Source organism: Megalobrama amblycephala, linkage group LG13 (assembly GCF_018812025.1).
Source record: "Megalobrama amblycephala isolate DHTTF-2021 linkage group LG13, ASM1881202v1, whole genome shotgun sequence".
Lineage (NCBI taxonomy): Eukaryota > Metazoa > Chordata > Actinopteri > Cypriniformes > Xenocyprididae > Megalobrama > Megalobrama amblycephala.
In genome coordinates this window covers 14686980-14704121 of record NC_063056.1, presented here as the reverse complement: position 1 = coordinate 14704121, position 17142 = coordinate 14686980, and the positions used below count along the sequence as shown (strand labels likewise).

The 17142-nt window shown below is 35.5% G+C and overlaps 1 protein-coding gene across 5 annotated transcripts in view; it reads right to left on the bottom strand.

The window, feature by feature from the left end:
- Window positions 1-1453: 1453 nt before the first annotated feature.
- Window positions 1454-17142, bottom strand: part of pals2a (protein associated with LIN7 2, MAGUK p55 family member a) — a 28293-nt gene continuing 12604 nt past the window's right edge. For 2 of the 5 annotated variants that reach the window (XM_048151765.1, XM_048151767.1), the window contains 13 exons: window positions 16949-17050; window positions 16514-16615; window positions 12657-12775; window positions 11157-11309; window positions 10742-10891; window positions 9585-9812; window positions 5994-6125; window positions 5748-5844; window positions 5099-5170; window positions 4328-4489; window positions 4028-4230; window positions 2571-2699; window positions 1454-2237 (listed from right to left, as the gene is read on the bottom strand). In XM_048151765.1, coding sequence (XP_048007722.1) covers window positions 2061-2237; window positions 2571-2699; window positions 4028-4230; window positions 4328-4489; window positions 5099-5170; window positions 5748-5844; window positions 5994-6125; window positions 9585-9812; window positions 10742-10891; window positions 11157-11309; window positions 12657-12775; window positions 16514-16544 — 1653 coding nt within the window. In that variant the 5' untranslated portion in view covers window positions 16545-16615; window positions 16949-17050 and the 3' untranslated portion in view covers window positions 1454-2060. The remainder of the gene's footprint in view (window positions 2238-2570; window positions 2700-4027; window positions 4231-4327; window positions 4490-5098; window positions 5171-5747; window positions 5845-5993; window positions 6126-9584; window positions 9813-10741; window positions 10892-11156; window positions 11310-12656; window positions 12776-16513; window positions 16616-16948; window positions 17051-17142) is intronic. The other 3 variants (XM_048151766.1, XM_048151764.1, XM_048151768.1) reach the window with 3 other exon arrangements.

The following is a 17142-nucleotide window of genomic DNA, read 5'->3' as shown; positions in this document are numbered from 1 at the left end:
TTCCTGTTCCATGCACACAATCTCAAGTGGCCAAAACCACAACTGTGGGTATTAGGACAGGCCCAGATTTTTCAGGCCGCACATATTCTGTATGCTCATCTTGCACATGAGCCTTTGCACTAATTTGTTTGTCTACAAGGTGGAAAACCTGGCCCGGCACGTTATTTCACAGTCAAACAAGAAACAGATGAGATGAAACAACAATGACAGACTACTGGAGATGTTAACAACAACAGACACCTACATTTTTCATATTCTGCATGCTCAAGTTTTTGCATACACCTTGAATTTTTTTCTGCAGTAATTAGTTTGTCCATAAGGTGGCGACACTGTCAAAAAAAAGCGACAAACTACTACATGAAACTCTCGTTTAGACGAGTACAAATACTTTTTTTAATCGGTCATTACTTTTGAAGAGAAATAGCGCAGACACTAGATGTATTCAGCTGTACACAGACCAAGCTTTCGCGTCAGAATGAGATTAGTTCAGTTCAGAATTAAAATTTCCTGATAATTTACTCACCCCCATGTCATCCAAGATGTTCTTTCTTTCTTTAGTCGAAAAGAAATTAAGGTTTCTGAGGAAAACATTCCAGGATTTTTCTCCATATAGTGGACTTTAACAGATACCAACGGTTTGAAGGTCCAAATTACAGTTTCAGTGCAGCTTCAAAGGCTCTACAAGCAAGATCTACCAAAGACTATAGAATAGAATAACACAAGACGTGTCACTCGTATTGTTTTGAATGGGAGAAAGTGTAACGTGCAATATGGCGGAATAAGTCCCGCCTTCAAAATAAGAGCCAATCGCCTACTGGTAAAGTCATCGCGTCACTGCAGCGGCCGTTAGAAGCGCTGGTTTCTATAGAAACACTCAGACTCGCGCCTCCGAAATGAGGCACAAGAGACGTGCATTTAGGTCTGCGCTGCGCATGCTTGATCCAGCCTAAAAAATACATTTTTTTTGTCATGATTGGAGCGAGACAGTCGTTGTCAGATTTCATTGGTGATTTCAAATATGAAATTTAATCAAAAGCTTGGCAAACAGCTTTAGAGAACTTGATGTTTCCCCAATCAAATAGATAGGAGCTGCATGGATGCCCAGGATGCCCGAGAGGCGTTTCAAAGATGGCCGCCGAGTGAAATGACTCGAGTGAAAGGGACTTTGATCTACATCACACGTGACCTTTCCAACGTGATTATTTGGACTTCAAATCCACTATATGGAGAATAATCCTGGAATGTTTTCCTCAAAAACCTTAATTTCTTTTCGAATGAAGAAAGAAAATACATAAACATCTTGGATGACATGGGGGTGAGTAAATTATCAGGAAATTTCAATTCTGAAGTGAACTAATCCTTTAAGGTACTTTGCGCTTCAGCAATAGGTTCAGGGTGAGTACCTAGTAATTACAGTAAGTAAACAGTGCATATATGTATAACAGGACTGTAAAATAAAGTGCACCCATATTTATAAAAGGTTAAAATTGGCTTATTCCTAGCATTCCTTGAATTTAACTAAAATAAAATCAAGCCTAAAAGGATGACCCTAATGACGGTCTTAACAAGTCAATAGCTGGATAAACTATATTATTTGACATACTGTAGTGACTGAACTATATGACATCACAGTTCAGAAAGATGAAGAGATGCGAGATGAATCCTGCACTGTAAACCAATGTTAGTAACACTAAAATTACAGCAAGAAAACAGACTCCTGCTTTCAATACTGTAATACAGCTTATACCTGTCATTATGATAATGATAATTTTCCATACAAGTCATTCAAAAATTCCTATTTGTTTCTGTCCCTCCAAGTTACATTCTTTAAAGTACGTTTAGTCAGTAGAACATAAAACACGTTAATAAATAAGTACACTTCCCTTATGTCTGTCCTGACTGGATAGCTAGTGTACATTTGCATAGTGACTGGTGGGTCCGTTCAGTGTGAACTTGTGTTCTGTGCCGCCGCCGCCGCTGATGATGATGATGATGATGATGATGATGATGATGATGATGATGAAGGTGATGGTGATGATGATGATGATGGGCTGTATGTCTCAGTAAACCCAGTTCAAAGGGACCCATTGTGGTTGTGTGGCCAGCTGCTCCACAGCTTCCTGCAGTTTCTCAAAGGCCTTGTCCAGATTGTCATTAACTATAGTCAGATCAAAGTAGTGATTGTACGCCCGCTTGATCCTGGCGCTTTCGTCCACTGTTTTCTTTAGGTCCGTTTCCTAAGAGACAGGAAGAGATGAACTGACTGTTCAACTGCTTTGGTTCCTAAAATATTTTCATCCATTCATTTATTTTCTCTATAAGGATTGAATAAAATTCTTCAGTAAGGAGTTGTAAATCATGAACCAAAGCTGCAAAATCAAAACAAAATGTTTTAGTTGTTTCTAAAGAAGCATAAGAATGTCAGAGCTCATGGTAGCTCTGTAATATTTCTACAGTATTGTTAAAAAAAAAAAAAAAAACATTTCTCTATTTTGATACTTTAGTTTCCGAACTTGACTGTTGCGCTCTATAGAATGCATGAACTGTGAAGAGACAGAAATGAGGCTCACCGTCAGTAGCTTGGTTGTGATCCCAGCATCCACCACAGCTTTGTGCATGGCCCGTAGTGTATCGAGCTCTGGGGCAGCGATGAAAACCACGAATGGCATAAACTCTGATGTCTTCAGTACCTTTAGCGCCTGTAGAGCATTTATTAAATAAAGAAAAAAAAAAAACATTTCTATTTTGCAAGTGATGAGAAAAACAAAGCTTTTTGTCAATCGCTTGTAAAATGACACACTGGGGGTCCTATTTTAATGGCGCAAGTGCACTTAGGGCGTTTCTGAATCCACTTTTGCTAGTTTAACGACAGAAAAAATGGTCGGCGCGCCAGGCGCATGATCCAAAAGGTTTGTCTTAATGAGTCATGGGTGTGTTTTGTGTTTCAGAGTGTCATCTCCCATTCCCTATAAAAGCCAGGTGCGCTTGCACCATTGCGGATTTGCTATTTACATGGCGGAATATAGACACCCTCAACCTGATGAGTCAGTTTAAATACATCTGTGTATTGCCACAATTGGTCAAATAATTAGCCAATTTGATTCGACCATGGGCAAACAGATGGGCGAGAGTGCATTTGGTATTTAAACAACATGGTGCAGGACGTGAAAATGATAACTGCGTCGGGCTGAAACTAGCAAAAAACACTTGCCTTGCGCCAGGTATATGATAGGGCCCTGGGTCTTATTCACTTAACCGTGTATACGCACAAATTTGTGTGTGAAATCAATGTATGAGCATTTTCACTAACAAATCATGATGATTAAATAACTTTTGTTCAAAATTTTATTCTAAATTTATGGGGGAAAAAAAAAAAATTAGGACTAACATAATGTATATCACACACACACACTTACTGTATATAAAGTAATAGAAAAGGTGCGTTATAGCGAGCTGTGAGTTTCCTCTGCACAAAGATGCAGATTCTCATATATGTACAGCTGGCTAATCAGAGATCTGTAAACTGGGTCAGTTGTGACCTAATGGTTAGAGAGTCGGATTTGTAACCCGGGTTGCGGGATTGAGTCTCAGTACCTTTAGGAAATGTAGATGGGGGAGTGAATGAACACAGCACACTCTTCCTTTCTCAATACCCACAACTGAGGCGCCTAACAAGGCACCTAACCCCCAATCACTCCCCGGGCGCCGCAGCAAAAACACTAGTTGTCAAAAGACTACTACAATATTATGCAAGCTTGTTTCTGCCACGGACAAAAAAAAAAAAAAAAAAAAAAAAAAAAAAAAAAAAAAAAATACAAAATGAGACTGTTTATCTCAATTCTGACATTTTCCCCATTGCGATTTAAATTTTATTTAGAGAAAAAAAAAAGTCTGATTTGTAAGATAAAGTCGGAATTACCTTAATTTTTTTATTCCGGGGTGGAAACAAGCTTCCATACTATACGTATACATGCATACTTTAGAGGATAAATGTTTAAGCTAGTCTGTCATTCACAAACCCACTCACCTGTGGGTTGACGTCCAGTATACAAGTACGTCCTGTGCGTACGACTTCATGGATAGAGTCAATTTTGGTTCCATACAGATTTCCGTCATATTCTCCGTGCTCAAGGTAGCGACTTGCCTTGATGTCCATCTCCATTTCCTCTCGGGAAACAAAGCAGTACGACTGGACGTCCTTTTCATCATCCCGTGGACGCCGGGAAGTGACTGAGAAACAGATGAAATTCTCAATGAGTGAGAATTTTTATTGGTAAAATAACACGTGACAGCTAAATATTAATGTTCATGTTGTTTATAGACTCACAAGGTACAGTAGTTCCATATCGCAGTGGGTTTAACACAATCAGACGGTTCTTGAGGCTTCGGCGGCCTACACCTTGTGCACCAATCAGCACAAGAGTTTTTCTCTGGAATGGAGGCATCTTTGCTACTTCCTCATAGATCTGTAATTCATGCCGATCAAATTCTATTAGAAAGAGAGAAGTTTCGAAAGTTAATTTTTATGTTTTTAAAAGTACACTGCCGTTCAAAAAGTTTAGTTTAGTTTTTTTTTTTATGTTTTTGAAATAAGTCTCTTATGCTCACCAAGGCTGCATTTATTTGATCAAAACTACAGTAAAAACTGTAATATGAAATACTATTAAAACTTTAAATAACCATTTTAATATATTGTAAAATATAATTTATTCATGTGAGGGTCTTCAGTGTCACATGACCCTTCAGAAATCATTCTAATACTGATTTGGTGCTAAAAAAAAAAAAAAAAATGTGTAACATTTGTAAATTTGTAACTGAAAACAGTTGTGCTGCTTAATATGAGGATGAGAAAAGCATTTATTTGAAATATACATCTTTTGCAACATTTTAAATGTGTTTACTGTTACTTTTGATATGCTGTCCTTGCTTGGAAAAAAAAAAAAAAAAAAAAAAAAAAAAAAAAACACTTTTAAACGGTAGTATAAAATAAATAAATAAATATATAAATATAATTAATTATATAATTATATATATATTATATTATATAATTTTATTTTACTAGAAGCAGATATAACAAAAGAGACCGAGCAATTCTAACCTGCATTTTTTGCTGTTAAGTACATCATTTTCTTTTTCTTCTTTTTTCCAGTTAATGTCCCACAGAGGATTCCTAAAACAAAGTTGTAATACAGTTGTAATACACAATAGGAAAGAACTTTGCTATAACCTTAATGAGAAAACCTAGACAGTTGATTCTCAAATAAAATATGATTTAGTCCACAATTACACTACCTAGTTTCTAAAAGGTACATTTACACAACAACAATGTACAAAAAAAAGAAAAGTATTTCCTTCGACACCAGCGTTGTCAAAACTATCCCAGTTCGCACGGATCCGTGAAAATGACTGAAAACACTATTATGCATGCCAGGCCAGTAGCTGGCGAGGTCACTTAGTAAAGAAACACTATGCGCCTATAGACTGAACACGTAATACACATGCACATAACATCACAGTTTTCACAGACTATAATGGTATTGTTTTCAAAAACTTGCATTTAGAAACCCATTTTCAAACGTTTGCATTTTCAGGCCCCCAAAATGGTGTTATGTAAATGAACGGCTAAAATGCACAAGTTTTCCGTTTTCAGTTGTAAACGATGTTGTGTAAACATCCCTCAAAATCTTGGGAAAACCATTACCAGAATCCTCTGAAATTCACAGAAAAATGCCTAAAATCCACTGTACCTGAACCATCCAGGTCTCTCCTAACAAACGCCTTCCTCTTTTCCTCAAGAAACTGACTGGGGATCAGGCCAGTGCGGCCTCCATTTATGTTACATGCCTAAAAGAAAAGAAAAAGAAAAAACACTATTGAACTTCAATATGTCAAATATTTCATCATTTAAAAGAAATCGGACCGAAACAAAGGTCTGGGAAAGAAAAAAAAAAGAAAAAAAGAAAAAAAAAAAATGCCACCAAATGCCTTCTCACTTGCCACCAGTTGGGGTCCTCCTTGTTCACTATATGCAGAATGTCTCCTTTAGAGAAAGCCAAACCCGCCTCTTTACAAGGGATCAGGTTATCCGTGTCAGGATTGTAGTTGAAATGTGGCTTCAAATACACCTAAAGGGCAAAGAATGTGTAACTCCAGCTTATTGACATATTAATCATTTTAAGCTGCTAATTATAGCCTAAAAATGCAATTGTGTCACAGCTCACTCTCAGACAATAGACTTCTTTATAATGAATCATTGCTGACATATAATGCTGATGATGATAAAGTTGGGAAAGGAGAAGTATTTTATCATAAAACTAAAAATAACCACTTCACCATTAAGATTGGCTTAAACATGTGCACATTACATCTGATTTCAGTAATGCTGATAGGGCTGATTCCTCTTTCACATTGTCAACATTTGTCTATAGAATACTGCGGCCTAAAAATAGAAATAGGGGAAATAAGAGTATCAGAAGCAACCCATGTTGTTGTGTTTTGTAAATGGACTTCTCTATGGAGGACAACAGCATGTTTTCACATGAAATATTTATGGATCGTGTTGGATCTTTATCAGCGAGGAGGACCCAACAGTAAACATACAGCGGTCATTCACTGCACATAACCAGGCCACAGAGTAAAGTTCAGGTCGAAAGAAGACAGAAATTTAGGTTTGGCACAAGCAATGGAACCCTGTAAACCCTCACCTCCGGTGTTTGCTCTTTGTGCGAGGTTTGTAAACATTATTCAAGGAACGATGGTAAAGGACTATTCCTGTTTAGATGCATACACTCAGGAAGTGGTTGATGTGCAGCAACAGGACTGTTTGGGGATCTAAATGTATTTGGATCAGAGTCTGAAACAACAAATATTTTGCATATACGTGGACCTGAGAAACCTGCTTAACTTGTGTATTATAGTACTATATGAATTTGTAATGTACTCTCTAGCTCTTGTGATTCAAATTAGAAACATTGCACATGTTGCATATTTCAGCTCTGACTATTATAACCTAATGCAGTCTTTGCAAAATAACTTGTTATAGAAAAAACAGTTAAAAACTTCATCAGACCCAAGGCCACACACACAATGACTGCAGTTAAATACGAATTAACTCCTGAAAACTTATTGTAGTGACAACCACATTTACAAAAGTTCTGTGCAGTGTTTACGGACTGAACTAAACAACTACAGTAGTCAACATTTGAAGTGATTCAAAACCTATCAAAGTTGTCCTAAAACCTTCTTCTTAGGACAACTTTGATTAACTTTTTTGATCCACTTCAAATGTTGACTACTGTAGTTTTTAAAAACACGTATCGGAGACTTTACACGGCATTAGCAGAGGAATAAGCCCGTGTCTTAGTGGGAGTCTCTTAAAGGCACAGCAGCATAAAACGGACCATATAATTCTAAGGGTTAGAGAGAAGATAGATTCAGAGGTTGTGACAGGATCAATTATGACTCATTTTGGTGCAAAACACTTTACTAACATTATAACTCGAAAAATTTATTAAAAAAAAGCAACGATCAGGACTACTTTTCAGGATCCATTTCTTTCTAGGCCCAGATCTCAGAGTAGAAAGTAAGGGTGTGCGCGAGTGTTCGACTCCTCCCAACTGCCCTACTTAGCGCAGGTTGTGTTATTAATAGGGATAACCATGCTCACAATGCCACCAGGCTGAAACGGAGTCACCCAGAGGCCAGGTCTCTCCTTCCTCCTTCTCAAGGACTGTATTAACCCATATCCCATCAGGAGGTTATACAGCATTAAAATCAGGACTATGGGAAAAAGACTGCTTTGTACTCTCAGCATCTGATTATTAGGGAAAGACATTAGCAGTTCAGATGAGGATGATCTTGTACATCAACCCACATCTTGTTGCAGAAAAAAAGTTTATTTTACATTTATTTTTAGTTTTGCCTCAACCCCACAACCTTGTTACTAAAATTTCGGACATAAAAAAAAAAATGGGGGAGGGGGGGGGGTTCATAATGTGTGTCCTTTAACCTGTTAACTGTCACAGCCATTACATATTTAAAACAGTAATAGTCTATACAAAACCTAAACTAATCTTGACAAACTATATATCATTTGAAAGCTTAGAATCTCTAGTTTATATATTTGTTGACTGATTTTCAAAATAAATTACAGAGGAGCAGTAATTTATCAATTTGCAACAAGCATATTTTCATACTCATAAGGCATGTTCAGACCTTTATTTTGAAATAGCGATGAACATGAAAAATCATTAAAGATTGGTTGAAACATGTTTGTTTTCATGCCAAGAGTTCAAAAGATAACATCCATTCAATTTTTTGAGAAAAAAAGGTCTGAAAATGTTTTTAATAGAAAAAAAAAAAAAAGTGTGGCACTGCGCCCAAACAAAATCTTACTGAAAGCTCATTTTTTGAGATATCAACCTGAAATTTGAAACACAACTTGTTCAGATTTTTGGCTTTGATTTCCTTGCAGTTTTAGAGTAAAACTTGTTTTGTAAAATATATATTTTATATTTTATATAAAATATTATATTTTTACATTTTACATTTTCATAAACTTAAACTTCTATAACTTTTTTTCTGTTTCACTTACATAAGTCATTTCACTTCTACAATAATCTGCCAAATTTCATCTTTAAAACAGCCTTATGTCTATACTCCAAAGTATTCTTGAATTACAACCATTTAAGTTTGGATAGTGCATTTTCTTGTCTAAAAAAAAAAAAAAAAGTGGGGGTGACAGTTAACAGGTTAATAAAGCAAACTAAATTAATAAATAAATGTAGACTAAATTAAGCCATCAAAGCAACTGTTTGTCTCCAAATGCTAGCCTGTAATTATTGGAAAACTTAAATTTGCTCTGAATATAACCATTTCTAATGTTGTACATGTAAACATAAGAATGGCACTTTTGAAAAATGTGTTTAAGTCATGTACACTCACTGAGTATCCAGTCATATCAGTAGCATATCTCAGTTTTCTCTAATTTTTGCTTGGTTTACTGCATTGATACTAGATCATTCCTACAAATGGCATTAGTAACTGAACACTTCTGCATGATGCTGCATCTACACTGCTGAGTGTCAGTGTAAATCCCAAGAAGGCTGCATAAAATTGGCTAGAGTAACAAACAAAAAGTGACTGAGTACATGTTTAAATCGCATGGACAATCAAAATCTGAATTTGAATGAAAAACATACACTCCAAAAAAACATTTTGGATGTTAAATCTAATAATAGTTTACATACTAAAGAATGAATTCAGTTATATTTAAGTATTGTATTCAATTGTACACAACAATTTTGCCATCAACTTGGTGGGAATAGTTTTGGTTGGCATTTTCAAAGTACCGGTACATCGTACCAAGTCGGTACCTGAAATTTTAAAAACGTGACTATACCAGCATTTCCCCCTAACATTTTGAGTGGATTCTGTCCAACTTAAACACCTCTGATTGGTCATTGTGTTCACACGCTCAACAGATACGTCTGTGATTGGCTACAATGATCAACGCTTCAAAAACATTTTATAATTTTGTGTCACTTAATTTCATTGGATTTGTTGTGAATCAGCAGTGCACTGACCTGTGCGGGTGGAGGTGTGTCCCTGTAGCTGGGCAGGATTTTGAGAGTGATGGTTCCATTGCAGTCCCTCAGCATGTGCTGTAACGCCATGGGGTCTTTGCCCACCTCTCGGCCGTTCACCTCTCGGATGACATCACCTGCGTGCAGCATCCCCTGCCTGTCAATCATGCTGCCATGCATAACACGCGCGATGACAAGGTCGCCCTCCTCCACCCGGAATGTTACACCCTAAAAGAGTTGACACCATAAATCTCTGAAATGCCAGCACAGAGAGTCAGACAACCTTTTTATTAAGGGATGATATTTGCACCTTTTAACCAGTTCTCAGAATTTGATTTATTTTTTACTTTATAAGGGCATATTTTCCTATAATATAATATCATCTCAGAATAAATAAATAAATGTTATTTTCAGTAGCTTTTAACATATATAATACAGTATCCTAAATAAATAAAATATTGTTTTTTTATAATATAATAAAATTAATTTTCGGTGGCTTTTAATATAATATATAATATCTATAAATAAATAAGTCATTTTCAGTGGCTTTTAGCATAATAAGATAACATAATACAAAATCCCTAAATAAAACAAAATAAATATTTTCAGTGGCTTTTAATATAATATACAAGACAACACAATATTCCTAAATAAAATAAAATAAATAATGTTATTTTTAGTGGCTTTTAATATAATATACAAGAAAACACAATATCCCTAAAATAAATAAATAAATAAATTCAGTTGTTTTTATATAATAATAATAATAATAATAATAATAATAATAATATAAATCAATCAATTGATTTATATCATATTATATTATAGATAGATAATTAATTTCAGTGTGTTTTTTTTAACCAAGCACCCTGGTGAATTTCTGCCCTTGGCAGAGACACAATGACTTTTTATTTTACAAGGTGTTAAAAGACTGCGTGGCAGCCCACTATAAATCTGCTCAAGAGACTGGTTGGCCTTATATCCTCCTTGTATATTAAAGTCTGATTTCAACTTTCCAAAGCAGAACAACCAAAAATTACTATTCGCACTGCCTGAAACACAAGCTGTTAGTAGTTTGTAGACTTACTCTGAAGGAGCTGAACATCTGACCGACTGTCGGATCTAATCCTGTGAAACTGAGAACGTCTGTCACTCACCAGAGGCTCTCCGGCCTTCTTCTGGATGCTGATCATGCGAACCGTGTCAGCCGGCATGAGGGATGAGCTGGTCATGCTTGTGGAATTGGTGCTGGTGGGAGGAGCTTCATATGACTTAGAGGCCACCTTGTCGTGAGCTTCTAACAGGGACTGAAATTACCAAGAGAATTAAATTTATGTTTGGAGAATTAAATTACCAAATGAATCATATTCCCCCAAACAAGGAAATGAGCAACTCATTTGTTCGTTGTCTCAAGTGCTTAAAGATGACTTTGCTTTACTACTGAGAAAGCAACAGGCTGAATAAACAGTTGTAAATAAACAGTCAAAATAATGTTATGAAAAGAGGCAGTCAGACAGACAGACAGACACACACACACACACACACACACACATACACAAAGAAGTCTTGTACCTGGAAGTGCGGTTCCTTCAGGATCTTACAGAGTTCTGCAGCACATTCATCATGACTGATCAGACTGTTCATATCAGACAGGATCTCGCTCACTAGCTCCACGTTATTACTTTGCACTGCCTCCAGCTTAACGTCCTCCAATCGCTCGTGTGCCTGAGAGAGAGTGGGCGGAGTCAAAATAGCTTGAGTATCTTGCCAAGAAACGGATTAATGGATTACGTCTAGATTGACTCAGAGCATTAACAAACACACAGCCAGGTACACTTCAGAGTTTTAACAACCGTACACAAAGTCATTAAGAGAAATAATTTAATCAAGTGTCTCAGGGGTTGATTTTTTTTTTTTTTTTTTAATTATTTAAAAAAAAAAAAAAAAAAAAAAAAAAAAAAAAAAAAAAATCATGCCTTCATTTATTTTTTACCATTTTTCAAATGACCTAAATAAAAGTGAATAAAAGATCAGACTTTAAATCTTAAACTATAAAAATGCATCATAAAAATATTAATGATAACATTTAAATTATATCTAAGCAAAGAATGAAATAAACAAAACTTTAATATTTATTGTATATAAATTATTTATCAACTTTTATAAAATTAAGACGACCCCACAGTTTAGCATTTCCACCACACTGAACAATTTTGGCCTAGTTTATTTTTTTACTCTTCAAATTAGTGTACTTGTTTAGCAATATCAGTTATGTGCATGTTTGAAATGAAATATAGCAATAACTAAAAAATAAATATTACTTGAAGAATGTTTTTATAAAATATTGTTGTTTGCAATCATGTTTTCATGTCAAACTAAGCCAAAATAACATTAATTTTTATTTAAAAAAATAAATAAATACATATGACGACATGGTAGAAATTACACTGTGGTGGGAATTTTTATGACTTTTAAAATTAAATGAATGACAATTGAGAAATCTACTTGAATAGGTACATTGTTAGACAATGGTAGTGAACAAATGAAGTAACAATTATTCAAATATTTGAAAAATGCGTTTAAGAAAGATCAATATGGACTGAAAACAGGTGTTATTCATGGGAGATTGACAGCGTCAAACCAGACATCTAAAGCAGATGAAACTGTCAGTCATGTGTATTATGGACCAACTCTTGCTATTAAATTAACAGATGGTACAGTAACACAAACTATATGTTTCTCATAACAGAGTGTTAGTTTCTAATCAAACAAAGTGAAGCTCAATCAGTATCTCTCACAATCTGAACAATTTCACACAGCTATATTAAGAATAAGAAGTGAGCCCCTGTACATCACGTTCTTATGACCTGTGACACAGCAAACAACCCCTGGCCTCCAGCGTATAAATGTGCGCACACTATGTGAACAGCGTGTTGATTTTAGGTGCCGGATACAAGCTCTCTTATTAACTAATAACTTAAATGAAACATTATATTTAATCACTTGATATCCTCTAGCTTTAGAGCTAAGCAAGAGGACAAACAAGAGTTAAAATGAAGAATTAGTTGATACCTTAGCGAGGGAACGAACTATGGGACTCTCCATAATGCCACGGAGGAAGATGAGGTCGATGTCTTTGGCTCCTGTTGAAGGCGGCAGCTCCTTGAGGTTATCCAGCACCTGCTGCATGGCTGAGGGTCACACACATCAGTAAAATAGCCCATAATGTACTTGATGTGATTAAGATAATATGACTTAACTGGTGTCCTATAATGGATGTTTATTCTATACACCAAACTGACTGTCTGTCCCATTACAACCATCACCCTATATTAGTGCTCACCAAGCACCTAAAAAAAAAAAAAAAAAAAACCCTAATAATTTCCTAGTAAATCTGGCAAGTTATTGGCCGGTTGGTTAGTAACTGAAATACAAGTAAATAATCACACTGCTTATATTTCAAGCTACAAATGTGACTACTTATTCGCTTTGGTTAATAAAAAGTTATGTAATAGTACATAGAAAGTCATTGGGAACTACAATATTATATTGTTTAAAAGGTGCTTTATGTAATTGTTTTGACTGTATTAAAAGTAATAAATAAATAAATACCATTATATGTTTGCAGTTAAGAAGCATGTTAAGTTTTTCGAAGAAATGTAAACTTTTCTACAGCCATGTTATTCTACTTTGGAATGTAGGGCCCTATAAAACCTGTTTTATTTTTTCCCAAATTCTGTTTTATTTTTTCCCAAATTCCGTTTTTTCCGTTTTAAATTTATCTGGATTACGTTTTTTTCCCGTTTTATTTATTTTTTAACTCCATTTTAATGGTTAAATTACATTTTAGTAATCAAAAAGCATGTCTAATTTATTGAAATAATGAATCTTGTCCAATTTACCAACAATTTAATAAAAGTTTAACAAAAAAATTATTATTATTATTATTTTTTTTTTTTTTAGGGACCTACGTTTTATTCTTTCCCCTCAAACTTTATTTTTACCAAATTCTGTTTTCTGGATTCCATTTTAAATGGTTTAAATTCCATTTTAATAATGAAAAAGCATGTCTAATTAATTGAATTCTTAAAAACAACAATATTAATTAATTAAATATATTTTTATGATTTTTTTTTTCTTCAGAAGTTCTGTTGTGTATTTAAATTTTTCTGGCAATCAAATGAACGCATACCATTTAATTTATCTTTTAATCATGAAATTAAACTTTTTTTTGTCAAACAATGTGCTGCACAACAGAGCTTTACTGTTAAAATTAAAACATGGAAGAAACACTGAGATTGTTTAAAATATATTTTAATAATTTAATTATTAAATTAATTTATCTAAATTCTACTGTACAATAATAATATGTTTCTGTCAAGTTAAATCGAACTTTTATTTTGACGGTTTGCCTAGAGCTTTGAGTTTCTCTGTGTTTATGACGGTAGTTTTCTCAAACGAAGCGGTTAAATGCTGATGAATTGACTTTCAGAGCAGCTCTGGAGATGAATTCGTGCGTTCATATAGTGAGGCGACAGAGGACAAAAACACCACGAGCGTCGCACGTGCTTCAGCGTGCGTGCGCCTGCGCGACTGTGTGTGAGGTAAATGAAACTGCGCTTCCGCATCATTCATTTCAGAGGCACACAGGCATGCAGGATTCATGTTCAAATAGTCTTTTTGCGGTTTAATATTCAGTCACCAGTCTATATCGCAATTTGATTTACGTGTACTGACCTACTTTTAATTCATTCATCAAAAATTTGACATATTCCGTGACATTACGCGTTATATAGTAAATTCCGTTTTTATGAATGGATTTTAGACATAAATTATAGGGCCCTAGGAATGTCTGTTTTTGTTTTGGTCCATGTGATCCCGCCCTCTGCCAATTTATCCAATAGTATTTCATCACCCTGGGTTGCCAGTGTAACCCCTCCTGTTCAAACCTCCCGCTCTAAGCAGGACTCGAACCTGGGTCTGCCGGCATGGGAGTCGGGCGCTCTAACAAGGAGGCTAAAGACCCCAGTCTCTAGCGCCAGTTACTAGAACACCTCTTGAGTTCAGGGGAGTAAGGTTTTACACACACAGCTCTTACTAGCCTACATCGGTTACACTCACCCCCCTAAACCTCACTCCCATCTGGGTCACGGCACCAATGTAACCCCTCCTGTTCGAACCGCCCACTCTAAGTGGACTCGAAACTGGGTCCACTAGCATGGGAGTCGGGCGCTCTAACAAGGAGGCTAAAGACCAGTCTCTAGCGCCTCTTGAGTTCAGGGGAGTGAGGTTTTACTAGCCTACGTCTGTTACACCAGTTGGCAGAAAACTCAGCATGTTGCAACCATGGAAGCCAGCAAACTGGGTCAGAGATCGCAGATTCTACCTGACCTAAAAAGCCTCAGAATCCATCTAAAAAGCTCTATGACCAGAGGCATTTTAAAACACGAACAAACAAACTCATCAACTTACACTGTCAGGGTCGTCGCAGGGTCAATTGCACTCGTTCCTGTTGCGTGTCCTCGATTTGGAAGTCTGAGGAGGAGGGGTCGGGGCAAACAACTATCTCCAATATTTTGAATTTGGACTGCAGTACCCATTTCAACCACTAGCTGTCAATATTACAAACTGCACCTTTAAATCTGCATCAACAACACTGTCATATATATATATATATATATATATATATATATATATATATATATATATATATATATATATATATATATATATATATATATATATTTTATATATATATATATATATATATATATATATATATATATATATATATATATATATATATATATAATTTTTTTTTCCCCAGATACAATTCCCACAGCTTCCTACAGCTTGGCTGCATGGTGTGGCAGGAAGCTGATTTTTGATCCTAATTACAGTCAATCCTACGCAACCTTCTGCTCTCCAGTACCAGAGAATGACAAAAACAATCCATGTGTATTACTGCATCAGAAAGCACAATTTTAAACTTGAGAGGCTAGAAAAGGGCATATTCATCACGAAGTGGAGTAATTTGCATAGTGCAAACAGCAATAATTTCCATGGTGAACAAACCCACACACAAACCTCTCCCACTATAAGGCATCAAACCTCACAACACAGCAGAGAAAATGTTGTGTCAGTCGAAGCAGCTGAAAGAAAAAACACTGTGCTTGTGGGTCATACATGCAGGTCATTAAGGCTCTGAGACATGCTGTTTTATCAGCACTTTTCTATAACCTCTCTAGCTCCATAGTGAGCTGCATGTCTCTCTCTATAGAGGCAGGATACATTAGACACTGCTAAAGTTATGATGACATGGCTGGAAGGACTGAAGAGGTCTTTCTGACCCATACTCAGGAGCAGCTGCCTGCAAAAGGTCTATCAACTTGCAGTCATAGGGTGAACTAGGTCAAAATCTAATGAAAAAAAAAAATTTTTTTTTTTTTTTTTGACTTACTGACCCAAGTCAAAATCCCAAATCTATGATTTGTATTCCCTAGTTTTTGAAACTCTTTACTGCCTCATGCAATATTAAAGTTGAATTGTTTATGACTTATTTGCAAAATTTTCTTGATTCCATTTTTTTGCCCCATTTTAATTTTTTGGACTCCATTTTAATGCTTAAATTCAATTCTAATTAATTGAAATTTTGAAACTCATTCAATTTAAACAATTTATTAAAAGTTGAACAAAAATGACATTTTTTAGGACTCTATAAAATATGTCAATTCAAATTAGTAAATATTTTAGGATATTATCTCTGAACTTTAAACATAACTCAGCTGAAAAATAAATGTATTTTTTTAAAGAATATATAAATATACATGCATTAAAATAAATAATGTAAAATAAATTAATAAAACCACGAGTATCCTACTGATGTATAAAGCATCCCATAAACCTGTAAGAGGCTCTAAGGTGCTTACCTGTGCCAGACTTGGCATTGGCAACGGTCATTATTCCTATATGGCAGGGCAAGCTCACGACTAAGACAAAATTTGTCTTCAATAGCAATGAGAACCATGCACCTGGGGGACAGGAAGAAGCAAGTCCACATCAGAATGTTTATTCACTCCATTAATCTGTGCTACCGCTCCCATTTTCATTTAAAACAGAATGAGAAAGTCACACGGTTATAATAAAAACAAGCCGGAAACATTTCGGTCATGCAGTGTCTAAGTGCATCAGAGTCATCCAATTGAGCTTTTCTTGGAAATCTCGGCATTACTGCCACTCTTTTCCAGGGCCTTTGTACTATGAATGAGGCGAAACCAAGAAAAAGGAACTTTACCCACAAACAGACCATCTTTACACACAATAGGATCAGAGGCACACATTCAAAGATATTCTACAAACAATACCTGGATCTGTTTTTGCCGACTGCAGATACTCCAGATAGCTTTGACATAAACACCAATCCTACGATGTGTGTGTATGGATACACAGTGTACTACAGAATCACACTGGTTTCATGTAGAGACAAGCAAAACTCTCAGTTGCACTTCAGCATATGGCAATAACATTTAATTAAGCATCTCTGCATATTATACTCCTA